The sequence below is a fragment of the Apium graveolens genome, chromosome 6 (assembly GCF_009905375.1).
Source record: "Apium graveolens cultivar Ventura chromosome 6, ASM990537v1, whole genome shotgun sequence".
NCBI lineage: Eukaryota > Viridiplantae > Streptophyta > Magnoliopsida > Apiales > Apiaceae > Apium > Apium graveolens.
This window is the reverse complement of record NC_133652.1, coordinates 47304109-47331250: the sequence shown is the minus strand read 5'-3', so window position 1 is coordinate 47331250 and position 27142 is coordinate 47304109. Positions and strand designations below refer to the sequence as shown.

Genomic DNA, 27142 nt, shown 5'->3' with positions numbered 1-27142 from the left:
GAGTACTGGAAAGTAGAATAGAAATAATTATGATCTATGATATAGTGGGAAACTGATTTTTTTTTTATAATTAGGGGAATTTGTTTTATTTACTGCATTTGAACACTAATGTCTATTATTTCACAAATCAAAATGTGTAGTACTTATCAGTCAGTTAACCAGTAGGGTATACTGTATTAGGGTTTTGAATCACAAAAGAATCACCACTGCATATTTTGTAAATTATTCATCATAAAATAGAAATTAAAGAGCATTTATTGATGGGAAACCGTAAAAATATTACCATGATTGTTTGGAAGAAATGAAGCTGACGGGGAATAGCTAATTTTTAAGTGGATTGCTTGGAAAACTTAACTTGTTGTTCAGTTGTTTTGCTTGGAAGCTTCCTCTTCTTCTTCTTCTTGTATGGAATCCCTCTAGCTTTAGCTTGACAATCCTTGACTTCGCGTAAATAAACCCGAATAGCTCCATTCCCAAATGGGTTATTCTCAGGTGATCCTCCGTTCTCTTCATAGGCAGCTCTGAGCCTTCCAATCAGTGCATCAAGGCTTCCCCAAGCTTGCCTAAGAGGACAAGTACAAGGAGCTGGAGGCTCTGGTTGTCCATAAAAGACACACCCTAGTAAGTGAACCTTTGTCTTTCCAAACTGATCTAAGTACCTAAGGAACTCGAGTACGTGGTTGCAATTACAGTGTGATAGTGATACTGGTGGCCTTTGATTCTTCAAGTACTGCCCAAAAGTATTCCAATCTCGACGCTTTTGCGACTCGTATCGACTCAAAGGAGCTGGAGCTGATACCAGTTGCTGATTCTGTTGTTCCGATCGTGTTGAGGATGATCCTTCCCCGAAATCTTTAGGTTTTATTTCAATTGACATAATTAAATATTCTTTTTCAAGAATTAATAAAATTCGATTTTGAAAATAGGGCAAATAAATAAGGAGGCAGTGAAGAAGGGTGAAAGAATTAAAAGATGAAATGTTGAAGACTTGGTGCAGTGCATGGAGAAACATGAATATCACATCTTGAGTCTATACTTTGAGCCATTTCATTTCATGGGCCCTGCCTGTAAGTGCTTTTGTTCCTTGCTCTCTTTTTTATTTTTTTAGCAGTATTTGTTTTCAATTTTTCTCCCCTTTAAATGACACAATATATATAACCACTATCTTTTACAACTTTATAGATTGTCCCATAAGTAGGGTATCCTTATTAAAAACATTTACAATGATTTTCAGTTGCATCATACTGGCTCTTCTGATACACCCACTCAATGAGATGGAAAAATAACTCACACCTGATTAATTAGCATAGGCATGGTCTATGGAACTTGTAAACACATATAAATTAACTTATAGTTGGAAATGAGTAGGTCAGACTCTATTAGCAATATTGATGTGTTTATTAAAAAAAATTGTCAGCTTGATCATATGAAAATTTAACCTTACACGCACATGTGTGTGCTCTGAATTCTTGCTCTCCAGATCAATAATATGGGTTCACTGGTACTAACTAATTAAGATTACAACCATCATAATGCATATACATTAATCTCTAGCTACATATAAACTAATTATGTGAGAAGCCATCATTAATCTAAAATGGTTTGGAACTAAGGGTGATTTTGATCAGGCGGAATATCATGGATGATGTGTTTGTCTTACTGGCTTTTCGAGGTTTATACTATACATGGCTAAAAGGAGGCGAAAGATCATAGATATCCTTAAAGAGCCTGTTGGGAAAAATATAAGCTTAAAAACAAACTTTGACTGCACATGTACATGCATTGAGTGACAAAATATTTCTGATTCTTCCCACATGCTGCCTTTGGTATTACATCTTGTTGATAATAAGTTCCTTGCCAACCACTGTGAAGGTACTTGCGTGATTGTTATAGTTTTTTGGTCAACATTTTCGAACACAAGTGCCAACAAATTAATTTGATTTGCATCAACTCTATGCTCGCATATAGAAAGTTTATATACCCTGCAGGGTCCCCGGAAAATTGCCCAAGTCGATTTACTTAGTTTGTCTTGGTTAGCAAAACGCGTTTAGCAGCTGGAAGATAATTACACTAAATTTTTTGGCCTCGCTGTGTCGGTAGAATATAAATTAGTACTACTCAGATGGCCAATCAATGGACCGATTGGGGAAAAGCTAGAAGACCACAATCAGGATGCACCAGTAGTGTATATATACACATGCAACATATCATGATTTATATAACGTTATACTTACCGTAATAATCTTTATCTAATCACGTACTATCAAAAGGTTTTGTGCACTAATTACTAGGCAGATATGGTTAGTTGATATAGTAAACTTGAACAGATTATGTCCAGTTGGAAAATGGGACTTTCCATTTAAAATAAATAATGCTAAATAAGTGATAAATAACTTAAAATACAACTTTTAAATTTTTAGAAATAACTGATCTGCAAATTCAAATATTAAATTAAAAATTGATCAATTTAACTCCTTGAAAATTAAAATGGGCATGTAATTAAATAGGAACCGAGAGTACTTATAAGAGTATTTGAAATTATATGTCGGAAATTTTTAACTTGAATAAATTAAAATAAATCATCATTATATATAATTATCTTAATATATGATTTTTCAATCAGAAAGCATTAAAACCTATATTAATCTTAAAATCAAAATAATAAAAATTGAAAATTAAAATAAATTGAAAAAATGTAAGTTATTACTAACTTTCAACATATATATAATAAATTCAACTATAAGTTATAATTTGAGTGGAGAAACACTAGTGAAGGGGCTTTCTTGGAATGAACCAAAAAAGCTCATAAGAAATTTACATGCCGGTTCCCAAGCGGGCGTCTTTAATACTCCGTCAATTTTTTACATGTTAAGAAAATATGTATAAAATAGTGAAAAAGAGAAAGAAAAGTTGGTGAAATGGTGGTACTCATTAATTTTTAATATATAAAAGGGAGTTAGTGAAGTAAAAGTCATGTGAAAAAGGAGGAAAAGTGGGAAAGTGTTAAGACCAATTAACTACTATTTTTGTTAAGTTTTGAAATGTAAAATATTGGATGGTACGTCCCAAACAGGAAACCCGTAAAGAAATGGTTTGGATAGCGGGAGTAGTTATTAGTAATATGCAGAAGAAATGGAATTTTTTTAGCTTAATGATGAGAGTAGGCTATGAGAGTGAGAGGCAAAGAGAAATGGAGCTAGGCTATGATTCAAAATTGCTGGGCAATGTCTTTGGTGATGGGTCCGACCCATCAGTGTTGAGTCCTTGCCCCATGATGCTGTTTGAGGTACAACTGGGGACAGTATCCTCCTTTTTCCTTGTTTTTTTTCATCTTAAAAAAACTGGTGAGGAGCTAGCTTCCAACCCTTTGCAGGAGATGTAATGCTTTGTTTTTTTAAAAAAATTTAACCCTAGCCTTTAAATACTATGCAGAAATATGTATACACCTAATAATGCACTCAATTGTTCAAGCATTAACTTGTTAGATTTGATCTCATGTAATCATGCTATACCTTTTCTCTCCACAAAAGTTTATTCCTTGGCTCATGAATGAATTATTTCGACTACTGTATATATCCTCGTCTTTCTTAGTATTACAAAACTGGTATCACAATCAAAGCATTTTGTATTATACAATTGCATGCAGTAGGGCAACTTTTTAAGTAATAAGTTATGCATTGGTAAATTTATAGGAAGATCGGGAAAGTGAGAAACAAGTATTAAATTATGTATTCGTAAATTTATAGGAAGACCGGGAAATTGAAAAATTAATATATAATTTTAATGACAGAAACAGTTTTTATACCACTTACTGTGCAAATTCAGTAAATTTAACATTATTTACACAGAATTGTTATCTAATTTTTCTTGATCAAAAAAACATTGGTATGCTTTATCATGTTCATAGAATTGGTTTGTTCTTTGCTCTTCTAATGAATACTTGATTGTTCCTCTCTGTTATTAGAGTTCTTTTTTTTATTCTCTTAAAATTTCTTTGGATTACTGAGATACAAAAGTTGACTACTACTATTTTATCTGTTAATTGTATTGTCTTAAAAATAATATTTACAGAATCCAATGAATGCTATGTTCACTTTTGTGGACATCTTAAAATGGAAATGATAATCTATTTGAAAGACTATTGTTTCTCTATTAATTTAAACTTTCTTTTTTCCGCAGTATTTCAAAAAGTGTGAGCTACTTCTTTTATATACCTATCCTATGGACTGTTTAATACTATTAAGAACCCCCAAAGTAAAAGATACTAATGACAGTGTAATATTATAGTATATGCTGTCTACAATATCACAATTCATTTAGCAATAAATAAATGAATATCCGTACATTCATAATGCATTATTAATTTGAAATATAACACCAATGACAAAAGAAACATCACATCAAATTAATATAAGCATTTATCCTATCTTTCTCAGTTGGTGGATGATCGTGGTAGTGTTGGTGAAATTGAGAACACGAAGCTTCCACACTAAATTGTGTATGACAGTCCTAAAATTTTATTCGGGATTATAATGTAAGTCGTAAGATGCAACTGATTAAGTTTTCGACTTTGTTCATAATACGCCAGATATATGGTCTAATCATACTCATCTACTGAAATTCAGATATGCTGAGATTTTGGGGAGTGAATTTTTTCATAACGTAGTTTTTTGGGGTTCTCGAATTATTAATTGCTCAATTATTGTATTTGTAAATTAAATACGGCAGGACACTTTTTCTAGCTAACGTGATTCGTTATGCGAATTAAGCCCAGAAGCTTTATTATTATTATTTATTTTCATGAGATACTTTCATCATGTATATAAATTATATACAACTACAATACGCAATAAACGCTAATTTTTTTCATTCCAACCAAAGTGTATCATTCAAGGACTAAACCCAGACACATTATTCACATAACTGTTGATGCCCGTTATACATTTTCCAAAGTAATACTTATCGTAGTATAATCTTCGAGTAATTGTACAGCCATCTTTTCAAAAAATGAGATTAAAAACAAAATTAAACTAATCACTACATACATTACAACACACAATTCAAGGGCTACCCTCCCCTCAACTGCAGAACATATTTAAACTTATACTTCCCTAGCCATCAATTGGCAAGTAATATTCTGTAAGCAGTACAACAAATAACAGTCACCAAACCACACGTGACAACTGACACCTCTAATGGCTAACTGCTGGTTTCCTACGACATATCTCTACCTGTATACATACAATTCTCTTGACTTTACCCTCAAAGTCTACAATGTAGTCGAAGGCAATAAATTCTTCTGATTGACAGCAAAGACGAACTGTAATGCAACTACTGGACAAAGCATTTCACATAAAAACTATTGAAAAAAAATTAATCGACTTCAAATATATGCAAGTGAATTCCGATCAAGCTTAGGCTGTGGACGGCCTCTGGTAGGCGTTGGCGGTCTTTGAATGTTGAGTTCCTGCAGATGTGATTCATCCTAATTATATCTTAATTATATATAATAAGCATAGGAGGAATTGATTTCAGGAAAAAAAACAAAAGAGGAATCTGATCTAAAATTTTGATAGCACGGTCCGAATACTACAGCATACATGTGTTGTTATATATCATAAGCAGACCTCCCAACACAACAATAATATAGCAAACACAGAGAGTGAGACTAGATCATTGTGACATCACAGTTGTCATCACAGTTTGTTACAAGTTAGTTAGAATTATAGTGTGTAGAAGCTTCTTGTGTGATGTATATAATCTGAGTAGAGTTATCTATAATGTAACCAACACATTCATTCCTGATATACAATGTAGATCATCTTCGTCATTACTTCTCTGCAATTTACACATCACATACATTTCACCTCTGAATTTGACATGGTATCAGAGCCATGCGATTCCTAAATCTCTCTCTCTTTCTCTATCTTTCGATTTCTCGATCTCTCTTAAATTGATATGCGCAAATCGTATGCTTGCGCTGTAACTGCATCTACATCAATGGCGACTGCATCAAATACATCTGACCTCTCTCCGACGATCGATATCAATCACCCTTACTATCTTAGTTCTGCAGATCATCCAGGTCTATCACTTGTTACTGAATTGTTATCAAAAAACAACTATCATCATTGGAGTCGATCTGTTCAGATTGCTCTCTCTGCTAAATTGAAGCTTGGCTTCATTGATGGCTCCTTATCTCAACCTACTGAGTTACATCAATTAACTCTTTGGAAACGAAGCAATGACCTGGTTATATCATGGATACTTAATTCTGTGTCATCTGAGATTCGCAAAAGCATTGTTTATATGAACACTGCTCATCAGATTTGGCTTGATTTGGCTGCTAGGTATGCACAAACTAACGTGCCACGTCTATTTCAGTTACGCAAAGATTTAGCGTCTCTCTCTCAAGGTACAAAGTCTATAACCACATACTTTACTCAATTTTGTGGTTTACTTGATGAATTGGACAGTTTGTCACCTATTCCTAGATGTATCTGTGCGAATTGCAATTGTGCCTGTCATAGTTCTCAGAAATTAGATGCTTACGAACAACATATCAAGCTTAGTCAATTTCTTATGGGTTTAAATGAACAATTCACCTCCACTAGAGGTCAAATCCTTCTCATGAATCCATTACCTGATGTTGCTCATGCCTATTCAATGCTACTTCAAGAAGAAAATCAACGAAACTTCACTCATATTTCTAATCCCGTGAGTGATAATTCAGCACTGTCTGTTAGAATTAATCAAGCAGGTCCTCAAAAGTTCAGTAAAAGGACTGTTGACTCTACTCTGACTTGTGATCACTGTAAAAGAACAGGGCACACAAAAGATAAATGTGGCATCGTTTACATGGGCAACCTAAGCCGAAATTGAGAACAGCTACTCCCAAACCTAAGGCAATGCTTATTGCAGCTGATTCCCCTGATTTGTCTGATAAACAATATCAGAAAATCATTACTATGCTACAAGCAAAGTTAAAGACCACAACTGAGGCTGCATCTTCCTCCAATGCTCCGTGGATTCAGACTAATACAGTAACTCATATGGCAGGTACTTGTTTTCAATCACATGCCTCCACTCTTATTAATCACACTAGTGTACTTACTAGAGACACTTCCTGGATTATTGATTCTGGGGCAACTCATCATATTACTTTTGATTGTACACTCTTGGTAAATGTTACTCCTATGCAATCTGAACTGCATCTTCCTAATGGCCAGAAAGCAAGTGTTACTCACTCCGGAGAAATACACCTCACCAGTGATATTGTTCTTAAACATGTGCTTTATGTTCCTACCTTTCAGTGCAATTTGTTGTCAGTAGCTCAATTCACAACTGATAATCATTGTAATCTTATCTTCACTTCCAATGAGTGTAATTTTCAGGACCTTGCTATGAGGATGAGGAAGCAGATTGGTGATCTCAAGGATGGCCTGTACAAGCTTCAACCTCAACTGTTTGACTATACATCTGGTTTATCTACTCATTCAGTACAAGTACAACACTCTGTAGAATTACACAAGCTTTGGCATTCTAGACTAGGACACCCATCTTTCACTGTTCTTAGTCACATTCCTGATTTACCTAATATTCCATCCAATGTATTGAATGATTGTGACATCTATCATCTTGCAAAGCAGAATAAACTTTCTTTTTCTACTAGTACTTCTCATAGTCTGGCCTTATTCGATCTTGTGCATTGTGATGTGTGGGGTCCTTACAAATATCCCACACATGGACAATGTCATTATTTCTTAACTATTGTAGAAGACTTTTCACGATGCACTTGGCTTTTCCTTTTTTCTGATAAAACTCAGGTGTTCAGTTTAATTCAATAATTTTGTTGTATGTTAAAACTCAATTTGATACTACCGTCAAAGTCCTTCGGTCTGACAATGGAACTGAATTTGTTAACAAATGCGTCCAATCTTTTTTAACTTCTTTGGGTATCATTCACCAAACAAGTTGTCCTCGAACACCTCAACAAAACGGAATTGTTGAACGTAAACACCAACACTTACTCAAAGTAGCTCGTGCATTAAAATTTCAGTCCCATCTACCCATCATGTACTGGGGTGATTGTGTGCTCACTGCTGCACACATTATCAACCTTCTTCCCTCAAAAATGCTTGGCTATAAGTTTCCTTATGAATTACTCTTTCACAAAACACCTGACTATAACCATCTGAAACCATTTGGATGTTTATGCTTTATTTCCAATGAACTTGCCTACACTGATAAGTTTGCTCCTCGCTCTCAGAAATGTGTGTTCATTGGTTATCCGTTTAATCAAAAAGGTTACAAGGTTGTTGACCTTGATACCAGAAAACAGTATGTGACTAGACATGTTACATTTGTGGAAAATGTGTTTCCCTTCAATACTCCTAAAACTGACACTCTCAGTGCACCCTCATCACAATTTCCTATTCCTCCTGATATTCCACCAGATATTACTCTATATAATTCACCGCACAGTACTATATCTCATGATGCTAACAAAGATGCTGAGACATCTTCTTCACCTCTCTTGTCTGTGTCTGAAAGTCTATCAAACAATTCTTCTCCATCTGTGCCCACTGATTCTTCATCAGACCCTGTTCCATCAGTTCTGAAACCCTCTCGAACTCGTAAGGCACCAAGCAGATTCAAAGACTTTACAGGCCTTCCAAAGAATGTGATCACCAGTTGCACCTCTCCTCTGCCTTTGGCTTCAGGTATTTATCCTTTGCATCAGTACATCTCTTATGATCGTTTTTCTCCTTCCTATAAATCTTTTCTAATAGCTACAGCAGATGTTCCTGTACCCTACACCTATAAACAAGCCTCTACAGATGCTAATTGGCTTCAGGCCATGAAGCTTGAACTGAATGCTTTAGAAAATAATCATACTTGGCAAATTATACCAAAACCAAAAGATAAACATATTGTTGATTGCAAGTGGTTGTTTAAAGTTAAATATCTTCCCAATGGCTGCATTGATAGATACAAGGCTCGCCTTGTTGCCAAGGGGTTCACCCAAACATACGGTCTTGACTTTTTCGAGACTTTTGCTCCTGTGGCCAAAATGACCACAGTTCGTGTGTTAATTGCCATTGCTGCTACTCAAAACTGGTCTATTTCTCAGTTGGATGTCAACAATGTGTTTCTTCACGGTGATATTCATGAAGAAATTTATATACGATTACCCCCAGGATACCTGCAATTATCGTCTGTTTCATCTGTATCTCAGATAACTGATCCCTCTGCTTTTGTATGCAAACTTTGCAAATCTCTATATGGTTTACGACAGGCCCCGCGATGTTGGTTTGTCAAATTTTCATCTGCCTTGAAAGATTATGGCTTTACTCAATCACACTCCGATAACAGCTTGTTTACACTCAATCTGCACAGTCAATTTGTAGCTGTACTTGTCTACGTCGATGACATATTGGTAACAGGCAATAATGTTGATCTTATTACCACCATCAAAACTTATCTTGCCACTAAATTTCAGCTCAAAGACTTGGGTCCTCTTCGATACTTTCTAGGCATCGAAGTTGCTAGATCCACGAAGGGCATTTACTTGAACCAACGTAAGTATGTTTTTGACATTCTTCAGGACACTGGTCTCATCAATGCTCAGCCATCAATTATTCCATGGAACAAAATCATAATTTACAGGACAATAACAGCCCGTTTCTACCTGCATCTACAGCTTCTTCTTACCGTCGTTTGGTGGGTCGTTTAATATACCTTACTGTCACTCGTCCTGACCTTGCTTATGATGTCCAGGTACTTTCCCAATTCTTAGCAACTCCCCGCCATGATCACCTAATGGCAGCCCATCGAGTTGTTCGGTACATTAAAAAAGCTCCTGGTCAAGGTCTCCTTATGTCCTCCTCTGCTGCTCCACTCACTCTGAAGGCTTTTTGTGACTCTGACTGGGGTGGGTGCAAGGAGACTCGTCACTCCTTAACGGGTTATTGTGTTTTGTTTGGCTCTTCTTTGATGTCCTGGAAGTGCAAGAAGCAACCAACTGTCTCCAAATCATCTGCTGAGGCTGAGTACCGCAGCATGGCGGATACGTGTTGTGAGCTAGTATGGTTGCGTTCTCTCTTTACTACATTTGGCATAAAGAATTTAACACCAATTACTCTTCACTGCGACAGTCGCTCTGCAATTCACATTGCTCATAATTCTGTTTTTCATGAGCGTACTAAACACATTGAACATGATTGTCACATTGTTCGTGATAAACTACAAATAGGACTCATTACTTTGCAACATGTTTCTACTCAACTTCAGCCTGCAGACATGTTCACTAAAGCCTTGGGTGCTTCTATTCTCAGTTCCTTCTGCAGCAAGTTGGGTGTGTGCAACCTCTTCCACACTGCCAACTTGAGGGGGGATGTTGTTATATATCATAAGCAGACCTCCCAACACAACAAGAATATAGCAAACACAGAGAGTGAGACTACATCATTGTGACATCACAGTTGTCATCACAGTTTGTTACAAGTTAGTTAGAATTATAGTGTGTAGAAGCTTCTTGTGTGATGTATATATAATCTGAGTAGAGTTATCTGTAATGTAACCAACACATTCATTCCTATATACAATGTAGATCATCTTCGTCATTACTACACATCACATACATTTCACCTCTGAATTTGACAACATGTTAAGTGTTGGATTATAAACCAAATTTTAAAATCATTACTTTCCATTGGACTATAAACCAACAATATCATTTATGATAACGAAACCTTGGTAATACACATTTCAAGAGTCCATCATAAGAGACACAATCTTGATCCATAAAAATTAGAAAAAAAATAGAAATATTGAATAAATGATACTACCTCCATCCCATTTTCATAGTCTACTTTGCAAATTTTACACATAATAATAAATAGAAAATGAATTGTCTTTTTTCTCATTTTCACACAACAATAAAACTTACTTTTTACACATTTTATTAATTACACGTACTCCAATAGGTAAGTAAGTTTATACATACATATATACACACAAAAACCATAAAATATTGCGCATTTTCAATTTTTATGCAAGGATATTAATGAGAAGGGTCTCGTGGCTTAATTTAGTCAATTTTGGAATTATACAAATTGCATTAGTTAAAAGAACATGACAAATATTTTGGGAAATTTTTATTTTGCAAATTGGACTATTAAAATGGGATGGAGGAGTATTTGAAAACAAATTGCACCAAATTAGTAATAAAAATAGCCCATGTGATGCACACTTTTTATAACTTGTGATTACTAATTTGTAGAACTGAGTCAATTACTAATTTGTTTTGTTAGTAGATGCAAGAATTTTACCTGCATCCATGCGTCATCTGTTCCCCTTTCTGGAGATGTCTCTGGTGAATGCATGGAAGGTGGCAAGGGATGAATCAATTTCGGCACAATCATCAACCCTCTACCAACTACCAGGATAGCTCCAGCATTATTAGCCGTGCCTGAATGCATCATATCTTTTTTTCAGACACAAACTTTGCAACTAATCAGAAGTAAAAAAAAAAGAAGATAACTACTTGCCACAATAGTTTGTTGCAGAGAAAAGAGTGATCAACTGTCCCTGAGCGAACCGTTCAAACCCATCCATTACACATTCATGGGCTCTTATAATCAATTGTAACTTGTTCCTCTTACAGAATTCTGTGACCCTGTCAGGCTGCAAGAGGAGACGATGCATAATCGTGTTATGCCAAGGTTACAAGAATATTTACAAGGTTTAAGCTCACCCACAAGTTAGTCAGATAATTAAACGAGATACCTCAAAAGGAGTATACAAAACAGTAACTAGAGACAAACACTTACTTGCACAGGACATATTAAAAAGAAAACTTTTAATTGATAGTATTACATGATCATGCTGCTCAAACCAAATCTGTTCAAAAATAAAACCTGGGCCTGTATCAATTATAATAATAATAATAATAATAATAATAATAATAATAATAATAATAATAATAATAATAATAATAATATGTAAAATTTCTAATCTAGCTATTCACTTAATAAACTATAACTAGCTTCTAGCATATTACACTATATATTTAATTTCTTAAGATGCTCATTGTATCTCTTATATCCATATTCCTCTAATTATTTTATTTAACACCATCTTCATCTGAATGCTGAGTTTTGTCCATAACTAAATAAGAAGGGCAGGGTTAAATAGACTGCAGAAAAAAATGAACAGTCCACTAGCTATCAGATACATATTCCAAAAACAGCTACTTCACAGGATCCTGGCACATCAACTGTTGTTTATGTATTAGTATTTAAAGATGCACATGATTTTAATATTTATTACTACTATATCCCTAACTTGAAGGATTTATAATAGATTTTGTAAGATAAAATGTTATGCAACTGGCTCTTCACGCATACAGAAATTATTGTACCAATACTGACAAAATATATCGAACCACTAACATATTTCATAATAGCAAGGAAATAACAGCACACATACCCCAAAGGTGACAAGGCCAGGCCCTCTAGGGTTGGGTCTCAAGCCTTCAACACTGTCATTTTCCGTGGGATCGGACCTGCACAAAACATACATCTTTGTTGGAACATATAAAATGCAGCCAACAGCGCATGCAGGACCCTCTAGCAACCAAACGTCACACGAGCTATCTAAGCACCAATCATTAACAATTGGGGGAAACACCTAAAGCAGCAGATGAAGTAATGAACTTAAAAACATACCACAACAAATCCATTAAAACTAAAGATCCAGCATCCATGGTTATGGGTCTTTTTAAGTTCTCTATCTGTTCTACAGAATGTATTGATCTCCCTATGCCTCCATGCATACAAATAATCTTCTTCTCAATAAGGGCGGCAAGCGGAAGATAGTTAAAAAGCTGATTGAACCTCGTCCAAGCCCAGATTCCATCATTTTCACCCTGAAAACCCATTTACTATTAGAGGCTTAGAGCTCAAAATAGTTAAAAACGATAGCTTACCCACCATACCATTCTCTCAATGCATTCAAGGCGAAAACCAAAGAGTGCATTTATGTCGGCAGCCTCATGATTTCCTCGAATTAAGTGAACATTCTCAGGATATTCAATCTGAATAGTTTATCAAAATCATGTATCATCAAATGAGGTAGCACTGGAAAACATAACCAAGTATTAAAATTGTCAAGAGAAGCTTGCCTTTAACGCAAGGAGCAGAGTGATAGTCTCCAAGCTGTGTTGTCCTCGATCAACATAATCCCCAAGAAACAAATAATCAATGTAACTGCAAAATTTAAAAAAAAATTAGGCAATAAGCACTAACTATTTACAGAATGGTAACAAAGCTGGTAATTGATATTTCCTCTTCCCATAATTTCACACTTCCTAAAGCACTAATTAACAGTTATGTAACATCCCCGTCCAGCCATCCCACCACATTGAAACATGCGGGTAACTGTTCAGAATACAAGCTAAAGTCCCACTAGTAAGTGGGTCGACAAATCATGATCTTTAGTGAGCTTGTTGCATTTGGATCAGCGAACTCGAGCTTATAAAGAATGTGGGTTTGGGATAGACTCGATTCTTCAACTTAGGCAAGGGGTTTAACCTCTGTCGAGTGGTTAGATTTATTAAGTATACTACCCTGTTGACAGGTTTTATTATGAATATTCATTAATTTATATTAATATATATTATGCATTAATTTTTTTTGTGTTTTTTTGTACTTGTTGAAATTTGAATCATTTACCTTAGTATTTTTAGAATTACTAATATGAATATTGAATTTTAATATGTTGTTGACACGATTCTAACCCTGCATTTTTGTTAAGGTTGTTAGAACTCGTAACATAAATATCATATTTATTATGTCGTTTATGAGATTCATTCGTATTTTTAGAGCTGTAAATATTAGATTACAGCATCATGTTAAATCTAGAAGACATCCTTTTTAAAATATACCTATGTGTAGCTTGGATGAGCCTATTTATAATATTAGATAAAAAATTTAATAATATGTTTAAAATTCAAATAAAAATATTGTGTTTTATAAATTATATATGAGAATCGAACCCTAAACTTTGATACTATCTTGAGAGGTTTAAAAATAAATATAACATTAAATACTTTGTTCATAGAATCAAACTCTAAGCCTATAGTAGACTAGTCGTACACCAGTACTTGGGTAAATTATATCTTACTCTTACAATATATGCTTATATCCATCCCTGCACAGCAGGGGTATATGTATATGTACTTATTAACTTAAGATTAACATAAATATCTATGTGTTTTTTTATAGTTATTTAAATTGAAATCATTTACCTACTTAGTATCTTACTCTTACTCTTGACCTTTGATAATACTTCTGATTGACCTTTGATAATACTTCTGATAGTGTCTATCATACGCAGACTAGACATGTAGGATGCACGAATATGATACATATGTATATAAATACTTTTGTTTGTCAAAAAGTCACGCGTCGTGTCTTTATTTTGTCAAAAGTCACATCACATGCGATATCTTTTTCTTGGATATCATAATAAAGATATTACATTTGAGAATTGAATCATTAACCTTTTGTAATACTTTCATAATATCCCTCTTACACTTACTTTATATAGGACACAATATACATTTTAATATGTTAGAGCAAGTTCAACAGCATCTTTAAATGGGCCCTTAAGTTCAAATGTAAGGAACTTGGCTTAAATTGACACTCCAACAGTGTCTTAGTCACATTCGCCTTGTCTCTAAAGAACTACTAGCTCTCCCTTATTTCAGTTTTATTAATAAAATATTCCTTTCTCACTCTTTCTTCCACTTTTTTCTCTCTCTTTCTTCCACTTTTTTCATATCTTTTCAAATTTATTATTATAATAATGATAAGGGATGGGTTTAAAGATCATTGATGGAATTGAAACATAAACATAAAATTATGTCCTCAAATTACTAAGAGTTAATATTTTATAATATTTATAAGGAAGATACTAGCAAACTGTTGGACTTGCTCTTATTAATATGATTAAAACTTTAAACATTTGGTAGTGTTCTTATAACTAATAATATAAGTATTGGATTTAAATATGTTGTTGACGAGATTGAAACCATAAATCTTTGACACATCGTATATTTTGAGCTCTAAATATTAGATTTAAATATGTTAATAATAAGTCTTGAAAACTTGACCTTTGGTAATATCTGAATATTATCCCTTTTACGCATACATTATCACAAATAATATAAAATGTTGCTCAAGAGAATCAAACTCTTGACTTTTGGCAGTAATTGCACTCTTACGCTTATAACATCTAGGATAATACATGGCTAGGTTCAAATTAGAAGTTCATTTGATTTAGAACTTAAAACTAATATGAGCCTTAAATATGTATTTAATCAACTCGTATTTATCCGCAATATAAGATTAGTGTCGTTCTATTGTTAAATACAATAATTTCCTTGTAAATTATTCAATATGGTGTTGGGGGACATCATCTATTTATACAAATTACATGTTAAAAAAAAAATTTAAAAATCATTTTTAGTGTAATGCAATATTTCTTTCATCTCCTTCTATATATTAAAGGGCAACCAAGGGCAAATTGAGGGCAAATTGAGCCATTTTAATGGCTGTGAAGTTACGAGTTTACCCTTTTATTTTCAAAAATTACACAAATGGCACCCTTATATAATTTAAGCTAAAAATAAGAAGAAATTCTATATATACCAAGATTCGAACCCCTTACCATCTATTGTCAAAGTACATGTCACTGCCACTATGTTACATATCACATTGAGTCCTAATTACAAATCTTATTAGATAAACCACAACATCTTTTTCTAACATAATTCTTTTTCTATTATTTTAACTTTTGAGTAAATAAAATGTTGCTTTATATTATTTATGTAACTCCATTTTTTTAGTTTCCGTATAATTGTATCTCCTTCGATATATTAAAAGAGGACTATGGGTAAATTGAGTCATTTTAATGGCGACAAATTACAATTTTGCCTTTTATGTTTGAAAATTTAAAAATGTCATTTCTCACGGAATTTTTGTTAAAAATAAGTATCGAACCCCAAACTTTCTACTCAAAAACTTCATATCACTACCATTGTGCTACATAACTTCTTCAATTTATTTAAAAATTTTATTAGATAAGGCACATCCTCTCTTTTTTATCAAATTATTTTTTTATTACTTTAATTTTTGAGTATAAAATGTTGATTTATATTATTTACGTGCCTCCTTTTTATTTAGTTTTTGTAGTTTTATTATAAAATTAAAAAAATGCCACCACCTCATATTAGTTTCACTCACCTCATATTCATTTATATATATATATTATTAAATAATTTTTTATGAAAATAGTATTTAAAAAATATAATAATTTTAAAATAATCAGTACTTTTATTGATCAATTCTTTTACATTATAATATAATACATATTTTTAATTTGTCATTCATTTGCATTATTAATCAATTTCAATATGATTTGATATTAAGATTATAAAATATTATCAATGTTTTTATATATTACGAATTAGTAGACTGTTTTTTATTTAAAAAATATACTAAAAATATAAATTATTATTTTTAATATCCCGCATCCCCGTGGGAATCCCGGTTTCGGCGGGAATCGGTGATTAAAAGAATTCCCGTTTAGGATTCAAGATGTGTTAGGGGATCAGGACGGGGATAGTACTTTCCGACCCCGAAATGACCCGATGCACATCCCTGCAAATAAACTTCAAATATTTTAGTTATAATGATATAGTTTTAATTTTTTTTATTAATTGGGATCATAGAGCTTAAAATAAATATTTAATCTCAAAATTATCGAGGTAAGTTAAAATCGAACTCTACGATAAAAATTAAGCTCTGAACACATAAGTTATCCCTGCAATAGTATGTATGAAAACAAAAAGAGGTAAGAAAATCCAGTAAAAAGTTAAAATAATTATTTATTGTATTCAAAAATTATTTCTATATAAATGCAAATTTATTCGAGATAATATATCAATATATATATACAGGCCCGTGCCTACGCTAGTTCTTATATAAATGTATACAAAATATGAAGATGCAAAAACTGTAAATAAAAAAATATAGTAGTATCTTTTGCGAAAGAACCTATATCTTCACAATGTTTTAGTCTAAGCCGGTTTTAAGTGGAACCTGACCCCAGACACGGTAGCACTCTATAAAGAATATCCTTCGAGCAAGTTTAGTGCAATGTTATTCTTGGTTCTATTGTTATATTATAGTACCAAATGCAAAAAGAAAAAACTCAAACTCGAAAGGGTGTCATACCTAGATGCATATATGCATCCTTGGTTCTATATTTTAAACCATGGATGCATATATGCATCCTTGCCGCATTATCTATCACTACAAACGGAGTGAAAAAGTTAAACAATTATTGCATTGTAAATCACAAAGTACCAAAACTATATTGAATTAGGTTAAAGTTATAAGATTTATGTAAATTTGAAACTAGTTATGAAACTAGCATTGGAGTGCAACTTTTATTTTAACACCAAAAAATACTATCTGGTGCTATATTATAACAATAGCTATAGGTATTTTGCATTTAGCATTAGACTTGCTCTTACATAAAGAACAAAGAACCGGAAAGAACAGTAATCATGTTACATTTTATCCTAATTTTTTGTTAGATTCTATATTTATTCTTAAAAAAACATTTTTCGTGTGAAAATTATAATCTAAGTGCAATTTTATGTGAGATTATCTGTTCTTTATCTAAAACTGTTATTCATGGAGCAATGGTGTATATATGTATGTAATATTGTATATATGTATGTGTGTGTATGTATATGTATGTATGTATGTATTCAAGTATATTACAGTATAGCTATTGTTATTGAAACATATTGCTCTAGGAAAGAAAAAAGAACCTACCATGGCCATAACAATAATCAGACATCTTGTAACAATAAGAAAATTGATTAATTTAATTAAGAAAATCATTGGTAATGCAACATTATTCTTTTGAATAAGGCATTCAATTTCAGATTTCATTAGAAATGTTAACTATGAAGTACCACCCTTTAACTATTAATAGTAGCTTTTAGAATCTGAGGACTGAGATGTTTAACAATAAGGACTGATTTTGTCAACTTAATTTATAGAACACAGTGCTGCACTTAATCTCTGGTCCGGTCAAGAAAAATATTAACATCAGTTTTGCCAAACCCAAGGTACTACTTTCTAAATACATGACTAGAGCGTTTGGAAACACAATGATTGTTGAACCTATCACAATATATATACCTAACTCTAAATCGACTACAGATTTAAAATGTGCCAGTTTAGCATGGAGTGCACTTACTAATTCTTACGGAGTATATATTAAAACATATGACACAGGGAGAAATCTTCATAAACTTCACTTTTAAACTTACGTTATGTCTCCTGCTGTTGAAGGACTTCCATATTCATCGAATAATCGCATTAGATCCCCGAATTGTCCATGTAGGTCACCAAACAATTTGATGGGAGCTTTTAATTTAAGAACTGAAGGCTCATGTATAAAAATTTGTTCAGCCGCATAACAAAGTTCCCCCACTTCATAAGCATCTAGAAAGAAACTCCTATCAACAGGAGGTTTCCAATTTTGAGGCCTAAGCAATGTAGATATAACCTGTACAAAAGAACGTATGATTATACAAATAATGCAAAAGACTAAAATCTTTTCTACAATAAAGAAAGGAATACACAGAGAAGAAGACTATGTTACTCGGACTCTTCATTTCAACTTTGAGTACCCGTGTTAGATACTCGACACTCGGCCATGGGCACTTCAACTTGGACACTTATTTTAGGACAAAAACATGTTTATTTTTTAAAATGTTGCCAAGTCTGATACTTGAACACGTGTCCATGTTGAACACTTCTAACCGAGTCCGAGTAACATAGGAAGATGACGGCTTTCAACTATTCCAACATTGCTTACCTTTTTATGCAGACCTTGAGGAGATTTCTGCCTCGTAAACTTTTTCGTAGGCTGTGATGAATAATTCATCGGAACAATTCTCCTACTTTCGTTCTCAAAGTGTTCCAAAGATAATTGCCTTACCATTCCCCCCAAGCTTCCTACAGTCTCTTTGGCAACAACTACCTGTAGAATCGGGAATCATGATATTCATTTGCATTTACATAAACAGAAGCATCTCTCAAAATCGAAATGCACAAGATTTCATACAGCTCTAGGGTGCAGGCGAACATCTGCTTCAGTGTCACTACAATCTGAAGTGGTCTCGGCGGCTTGTAAGTTGTTATCTGGCACATTTGTTTCCTCAGGAGTACTAGATAAAGATTGCGCTGCTTGCCAGACGGCAGTTGCAGCCTCAGCTTCTGCAGCAGAAGCCTCGGCCAGTTTCGTCATAGAATTTCTATCCATGCTGGCAAAAATGAATTTTTGCAATTATTTAAAGATACGAAATAAACTCATGATCTCCCTTCAAGAATGAAGAATCAAAGTAGCATTGTGACATCGAATTGGGTTGAGCCACCAAGAGTATAGGTGTAGAACGTAAGGACGGAGAGGAATATTGAGGAGGAGGTTATGAGGTTCCCACATTTCAAGTAAGATTATTTTTCTAATAAACTAAACCAACATACACGAGTACATAGATACCATTTAACCTAATCTTGCCTTATGAAAAGAAACGAAGTTAAAGAAATAAAATATACAGTAAGCAAATGGTCAGATTAAAATGTAATTAAGTCGAGAACTTAATATACAACATTTACCTGGAGCTACCAGTAGACATGGAGCTACCTAGATTTCTAATTGAGGCTCTCCCAGAAATCGAAGCAGGAGAATTAAGGTCAGAATGAGCTAGAGAGTCCTCCGCAACAAGAAAATCATCTAACACCACATCTGTGCCACGGAAGGTAAAGGATCTTGTAATGCCAAATTAGAATGGGCAAAAGAAAAAAAAAGCAATCCTAACATCCAATTCCAAGCATCCTTATCTGTCTAAATAGAAGCCATCAAAGTAAAAGAAAATGTACTAGTAAATAGTAATAGAATAATTTCAATTTGCACTTGCACTTGCTCTTACTTTTTCAAATACAGTTTTCTGCACAAAATTATAGAATTGTGTCGAGAACAAATTGATAAACTGTGCCCGTTTGGGAAATCTTAAACTAAGTAACTTAGACTTAAAATGAATAAGTGACTTAAAAGTGATAAGCCGATAAATACTTATAAGTTATATAAGTGTTTGGATAATTTTATTTATAAGTCAGATTTTTTTTCATAAATGAACTAAAATAAATATTTTTTTAAAAATATTATCTTAATTCTTATATTTTTAAGTTAGATTAACATTTATAAATATATGTTTTAAAATTAAAATTAATAAAAAAGTGAAAGATCAAAATAAGTTGAGAAAAAATATGTCGTTGCTAACATTCTACTTTTCAGATTATAAGTTGTAAATTCAACTTATAAGTTGGGTCGACAAACACTCGTAGATAAACTGTTGCGGGCTTATAAGTCATTAAGTTGACTTATAAAATTTGCCAAACAGGCAAATTTCTCATAACATGTAGATATGTTTCACATAACATGCCATATGAGAATATATATGACAAACAATATATAAAATTTTTTGTGTGTGCATGCTTTCGGCACATTGTAAAAGTGTGCAAACAGGATAGAAGAATCAGTCAATTATGCAATGCAGGTTTTGCTAATAGACAATCCAACAATTATATATAACCGTAAGCCAATACCTCCTCTAAGTCCACCATAAACATATACTTGAGTATCAACAGATGCAGCAGCATGACGACAGCGACGCAAAAGTTCTAAACAAGGATCTGGCTCAGTCTGCCCCTTGTTGGTATATGAAGAAGTTACCAGTCCATTTCTATCCGACCAAACTCCAGCAGCAGTATCAAGTACTACCATAACATAATTACCATAGAGAAGAGAATGCTTTAGGATTTACCAAGTTCAAAATTCACAGGTACTGCAATTTCCATTATGCTTACAACCTAATTCATAGACTACCTGCAACAGCTGCTTCACCATGAACACCCCGTCCTCCCCTGACAGAACCTCCAGTAACATGCAACCTAGCACCCACAAAGACCTAAACCGGTATCATGAAGTAAACTAAATTAGCAACAACTATTGTAGAAAAACTTTACTGTCATGCCAATATCTCAAATCTAGTGCCAACACCAAATAAAACATAATTACTAAAGTTGGGCCCTCCGGAGTTTCAACATTATACGTTATTCCAAGAACAAAACAAAAAATATGAAGAGAGGTGGAAGAAGAGAGAATGGCGAAGTGCCAAAGTGTGAAATGTGCCATCAACACTTACAGCGGCATGTTGATATCTTGATGAAGGAGAAACGCCAGGTGCGATGGTCCATTCCCATCGGCCATTCTCATTAATGCGCAGTCCATAAGCATCAGCTAGTGGCTGCAGGTGCACATACATACATACGTACCGGTATCAGATAATTACATAAAAAAGCATGCACAATCCATTTCAGAGAAAATTTTCGATATTATGAAATCATAAGATGATTCAACAGAATAATGTTGCTCAAGGAAAGGATCATCTGTTCAATCAAACCTTTTCCTCTAACAATTAGAAACTTCAACAATCTAGTAGTTACATGACTGACTTTAATGTAAACTCCAAGCTATAATATTTAGGTACATCTTATAAAGATTTGTTTTGAACTTCATTTTTCATTAACTTGTACTGCCTAGTTGCAAGAGTACTCCATTTCATCTCCCACTTCACTAATCCACTTCATTTCCGATACAATAATAAGTTAATAACTACTCTCTTAAAATGGAGGAAGTAAAAGGAAATTTACGGAGTAAAAAATACTCTCTTATAAACGCAGAATCTACGTCATGACATACTTCTTCTATTATTACTTTATTGATAAATGATAAAACTAAAGTGGAATTCCAATTCTATTCACAGTAGCAACATACATCATATATGTAAGGTAAAGTAAGACCAACTGCGTTTTGTGTTTAAGCTTATGATTAGTTAATTGACAACTAAAATAAAAAAATATGTGCTATGTTACTGGTCTCTTCCTTCTACCTTCGAGTACCCGTGTCGGACACTCGACACTCAAACATAAACACTCGGACTTGGACACTTAATTTAGGCTAAAAACAAGCATATTTTTAAAAATGTTGCCGCGTCCGATACTTGGACACATATCCATGTCGGACACTTCTTGCCGAGTCCGAGTAACATAGGATATGTGTTTCCGTTAACAAAGAGTTTGTAGAAAGAACGGGTCAAAAAAGGGTCAATCAACTAAAGCATAAATTAATGTAATAACAGTTGAAGGAACAAACATCAGGGGTCATTAGACATTGAAACAGAATGCACAAGACCTCGATTTAATAGAATATAAGACCTTACCGTGCCTGTGATGTCTCTTCCCCCACAAAGCAACAGCATTCCGTCCGAGCGGGAACTGGCTGTTGCATAACTACATCGAATAATATAAATTTTAAAAACCAAAGTCTAATATGTTTTGATAATGTAATGGACATGAACTGAAAGAAATAATAAAATTATGTGCAGTATTTTTACTAAATCTAAAAACAAGAAAAAATAAGTTGTTACCGCTGGCCTCGCCTATGTCACATAGACTCTTTAGGGTACAAAACCTATGTCATTGTGTGTGACTTTGTCGCAACTTTACCCTCTATAACACCACAGAATAATGAAGTTTATGCAGAAACTAGTAGATTCAAGTTTCTGATGTTTCTTAGCAACCGACAACGATCCCAAGAACATGTACCAAGATCTTACTCATAGAAATGATTGTATAAAAATATTTCTAGTTGCTGCCTATAAGCAGGGAGGGGAGTAATACATGATAACTTGAGCATGAAATAGGGTAAAGTCAATATAGTTAATAACATAAAATACAGAGATTCAGAATCTGCAATCAAAAAATGGCAGAAAACTTTGGTACCATACAATCCTGGACACATAGCCAGTATAACTATTTAGCTGCCATTAAAGATTATTGAAAGGAAGTGCCACATATATGACCATTTTGCTACTTACAACGACATACTTTTGGGATTCACCCAAGGTACAGCCTATGATTATAAACTGTTAGCCTATGATTATAGGAAGGCCCTTTCCAGGATCTTATATTGGTATTCTAACATAAACAGGCAAAGTAACAGGGAAATAAATGAAAAATACTCTATGAACTGAGTAAGTGTAAGATCTGAGTAAGAAAACCAACATTACTAACTTATATGCCTTTCAATTTTAGTTCTTATATTTTTTTGCAAAAGCAATGCCTGGAAGATTATATGTACTACTTGCACTCTTTTATCCATGTACCCCTACATAGGATGCTCAAACCAACAACAAAAAAAAGGAAAAGATGCCCAAGGAAATATTTAAAGGATCGGATATGAGAAAAGAGAACAATGAAGCAAAAAAATGATAAAGGAAAGCAACAAAGAATAGGAAAACTAGTATTACTCAAATATTTGAAAATGTAGACTATTAAATTATGAGTCTGTTCCAGATAAGAACCCTATTTTCCATGTACAACAGAAGTTTACTGTATCAAAGACCTCCAAGCTGGTTTGGAAATTTGATAAATATCACAAGAGAGACATGGCCATGTAAAAATCAAGTTGTACACTAAGATGCCTCCATAACAAATTAAAACGGAAATTTAACAGCTTTTTCAGAACACCGTAGGCAGTTAGAATCTATTATGATTAACTTACATCCTAGCCGAAGGTGATTCGCCCTCTGGAACAATTTTCTGCCAAGCATATGGTTTCTGAGCGGTATCCAAAGCCCAAGCATCTGACAGTACTCTTTTTCCTGGAGGACATAAAATTTACTTCTGTGCAGGTGAGAGTATAATTGAGATATTGAACGAAATTGGCGAGATAATGTTTACAAATTACAAACTACAGATTAGGCATTTAATAAACATTGCACAAAGGGAATAGGCGCTGACATAAATTTTGTTTACTAATAATTAACTTTTCACGACTACTGTCACATATATAGAAGGTTTTTCATTTCTTAATAATGGTCACGAAAATAAAAGCCATATAGGTTATGATAAACTAAGAGATGATCCCAGTAAAAAGTAAATTAAATCTGTAGTAGACCATGAATAATACTCTGTCAATCTGCTGGAAGTTATACAGTGACTTCGATTCAGTGCAATTTTAAGCTTTTAAAAAATAAGCACCACTCTATGACACATTGGCATAAAAAGCAAGAGATAATAAAGCAAGTGAACACAACAAAACAAAACAAAAACTAAGACAGGTGATCTATTATCATAATTATAGAGACATATAAATACTCAAGAACCCCAACTGATACCTTAAAGAGTGTAAAATAACTCCTTGTAATTGACAAACGTGAATAAACATCTCATGTGATAAGTGTAAAGACAAAGTGAACTTACCATCACTGCCACTAACAGTAACAAGGTATCTTTGAGCAACCAAGTCCATTACATGACCGTATCGAGGACCAGGACCTTCTCCTTGAACTACAATTCTACATTAAATCAGTAGCCAAGAGGATCTCATGAAATCTCCAACATAAATGAAACTGCAAATAATGAAAATCGTACAGATATCTACCTATGCCATCTGTATTTGTCATTTGTCATGTCAAGAACATAAAGATCATCTGTTGAATGACCGGAAGGACCTATTCCACCCTAGCAGTGCAAACAGAAAATGCAAAAACCAAAAAATTCAATAAAGTAACAGTATTTCTAGTTGTTTGTGAGTTCCACTAACCTGGAACCCAACCATGGTACCAACAGCAGCAGCTGTGTGTGCTGCCCTAGGTGAAGGAGGCTCGCCTGTTGGTTTTATTCTGTAGTACAATTCAGCCATAACCACAGCATATGTTAAATGTCACGCTACTTCATCCAAGAATAAAAACAATTTAAACTATCCATAAGCCACTACAGCTACTCATATACTTTTCATTAATACTTGACCTAAGTTTAAAAGCCGAGCTCGAGTGTGACATACTTTATAAAATACATATTTTGAACTAATTCATAATTTATACATTTATCAAATCTCGAGAGTTTAGATTAATTCACTAAAACAAAGATGAAATAACTGAAACATGCCTGGTCCATTTTCTGGAGCGCACGTCATAGCAATGAACAGAATTAGTAACACCAGCCAACCCTAACAATCAGAACTCAACAACATTATAGCTACTTAACAATCAAATTCCTCATAAACATTCGCAATAAAGATAAATTTACGCAGAAACGAAACGACAACATACTAATTCCGAAGCCACCGCCTCCTTCAATTGCAGTGGTGCCGCCGAATAGAATAAGACGAGGACCGTGAGTTTTTGTCGGAGCAATAGCGGTGAGAGTGTGAGCACATCGCGGACCTGGAGCATCATCGTCTGAGTCCCAAAACGACTCGAAAGTCTGATATGTCGGCGCCGGCGATAGCCATGGCTTCTTCGGAGAAGCTGCCATCGCAATCGACTAATTAAAACTCAATTAGTAGTTCTATATGTGAGAATTATAGATAATTATTTGTATGCACACTTTGATTTGCTGTGTGTATGTGTGTAGGATGAGAGATTATACGAGTTTGAAGACGCCGGCGATTAGTGTCGCCGGAAATTAGTAGGGGTGGTGTGTTTAAGTGGTGTTTTAGGCGATCAAGTTTGAATGTTTTTTTTATTTTATTTTTGGCGTTTGTTTAGCGGGTATCATAGTCGTATAGATAAGGTTTTCTGGAAGGAAATTAAAGTTGATTTTTTTGTCTTTCTATTTTTACCTAATGACCTGTAAAGCAACTACGAAAATATATCTTAAAATAAATGCTAAAGATTTTCGAGACTTATTTCTTAATATTTGGTGGTTCAACTTATATAATTTAATATTTGTTTAAAATAAAATGATTTGATACTTGGGTAATTAACATGTTTTAGTATTAACTTTATACTCGTATGAGATTAAAGGAATATAATTATTTTTTCGAATTAATATAACTTTTAATCTTATAATTCAGTATATATTCTAAAAATTATCGGGATCGAGATAAAATCAAACTCAGGAGGAGCTGTGACGAAATAGAACATTTGAGGACAAATATTTTGATCATGTGACACTGGTTGTATATACATCAATCAATATTTTTATTATTTTACACTAGAAGGGTAGTATATGTAAACTATAAATACTGTATATATCTTCGTTTAAAATACATATTTTTAAAGATACATTACCATGTTTGTAAAAATTATCTATGATTTTGTTACATATTAATATTGCACTTGCCATTTACGATTCTACCATTATTCTATGTAATGAGATTGAATTAATTTCATATAATTTGATTGGAGTGCATCTCTTATTCAAAATTACATGTTAATATTGGAGAATTAACATTTCTTCTCAATAAAAGATTCTATTAATTGTTCCTATAATTTTAGTTGCTATCAGAGCTCGAGTTGGCAAGAAGAGGACTCGCGTTCGACTTCCTGCTAACCACAATATTCTCAATAATTATTGAAAATATTGATATTGTACCTTGGTGGACCCAAATAAATGGGACGAGGTTCTTACCGGGTAATTGAAAAATGTGTACTATGATGGGCCCATAAATGGGACGAGATCTCCAGCTAGTAATTGACCGGACGCTAGGCCCAAAAAGGGATAAATCACCTAGTGATCCACTTTTCAAATCCGAATAAACGGGTCTGAGTGAGATGGATGTTAATATATGAGAATTAACCATTCTTCTCAATAAACGTTTCTATTATTCGTCCCTATAATTCTAGTAGGTATCAGAGCCTACTTCTCTCTACATATCGTTCTAAACTTGTTATAATGGAGAATACAAGTACCTACTTTTCTCTTGAATCGTCAATGGGTGGATCTATTGTCTCCTCGATGAATAGTCCAACAAGGAACGAGATGATGTCTTCAGAACCGATGTCAATTTCAGACGGAATGAAATTGAAAGGAGGTTCTAACTATGATGTTTGGTCTCAGTTTGTTACTATGTTTATTGTTGGGAGAGGTAAAAAGGGACGAAACTGTTAGATATTGAGTACAACACGGAGGGGGTGAATGTG

General features: G+C 33.7%; 2 protein-coding genes across 6 annotated transcripts; both read right to left on the bottom strand.

The window, feature by feature from the left end:
* Positions 1 to 237: 237 nt before the first annotated feature.
* On the bottom strand, positions 238 to 1123 carry LOC141664000 (protein LIGHT-DEPENDENT SHORT HYPOCOTYLS 10-like). Its single transcript, XM_074469858.1, has one exon. The coding sequence runs from the start codon at positions 1010 to 1012 to the stop codon at positions 329 to 331; it is 684 nt and encodes a 227-aa protein (XP_074325959.1). The 5' UTR covers positions 1013 to 1123; the 3' UTR covers positions 238 to 328.
* A 3720-nt stretch (positions 1124 to 4843) lies between these two features.
* On the bottom strand, positions 4844 to 25760 carry LOC141666102 (serine/threonine-protein phosphatase BSL1-like). 5 transcript variants are annotated; one of them, XM_074472093.1, is made up of 21 exons: positions 25328 to 25759; positions 25164 to 25224; positions 24820 to 24898; positions 24658 to 24737; positions 24477 to 24571; positions 23776 to 23875; positions 22433 to 22502; positions 21356 to 21457; positions 21037 to 21118; positions 20757 to 20927; positions 19767 to 19896; positions 19216 to 19414; positions 18967 to 19131; positions 18416 to 18654; positions 13187 to 13271; positions 13001 to 13099; positions 12732 to 12931; positions 12493 to 12568; positions 11553 to 11688; positions 11334 to 11473; positions 4844 to 5467 (listed from the first exon to the last, which is right to left on the bottom strand). In XM_074472093.1, exons 1-21 carry the CDS (start codon positions 25530 to 25532, stop codon positions 5384 to 5386), a joined length of 2598 nt encoding a protein of 865 aa, XP_074328194.1. In that variant the 5' UTR covers positions 25533 to 25759; the 3' UTR covers positions 4844 to 5383. The 5 variants fall into 5 exon arrangements, with proteins under 5 accessions (XP_074328194.1, XP_074328198.1, XP_074328199.1 ...); XM_074472095.1 differs by lacking the exons at positions 4844 to 5467; positions 11334 to 11473 and adding an exon at positions 11835 to 11904 and having other exon boundaries at positions 11550 to 11688; positions 25328 to 25760; XM_074472096.1 differs by lacking the exons at positions 4844 to 5467; positions 11334 to 11473 and adding an exon at positions 11835 to 11921 and having other exon boundaries at positions 25328 to 25760.
* Positions 25761 to 27142: the final 1382 nt, after the last annotated feature.

Coding starts and splice junctions, on each gene's coding strand:
- LOC141664000 (XM_074469858.1), bottom strand. CDS start 1,012: ATGTTTCTCCATGCACTGCACCAAGTCTTCAACATTTCATCTTTTAAT.
- LOC141666102 (XM_074472093.1), bottom strand. CDS start 25,532: ATGGCAGCTTCTCCGAAGAAGCCATGGCTATCGCCGGCGCCGACATAT. Junction 24,899..25,163: donor CGCTCCAGAAAATGGACCAG/GCATGTTTCAGT, acceptor ATTGTACTACAG/AATAAAACCAACAGGCGAGC. Junction 20,928..21,036: donor TGGTGAAGCAGCTGTTGCAG/GTAGTCTATGAA, acceptor ATGTTATGGTAG/TACTTGATACTGCTGCTGGA.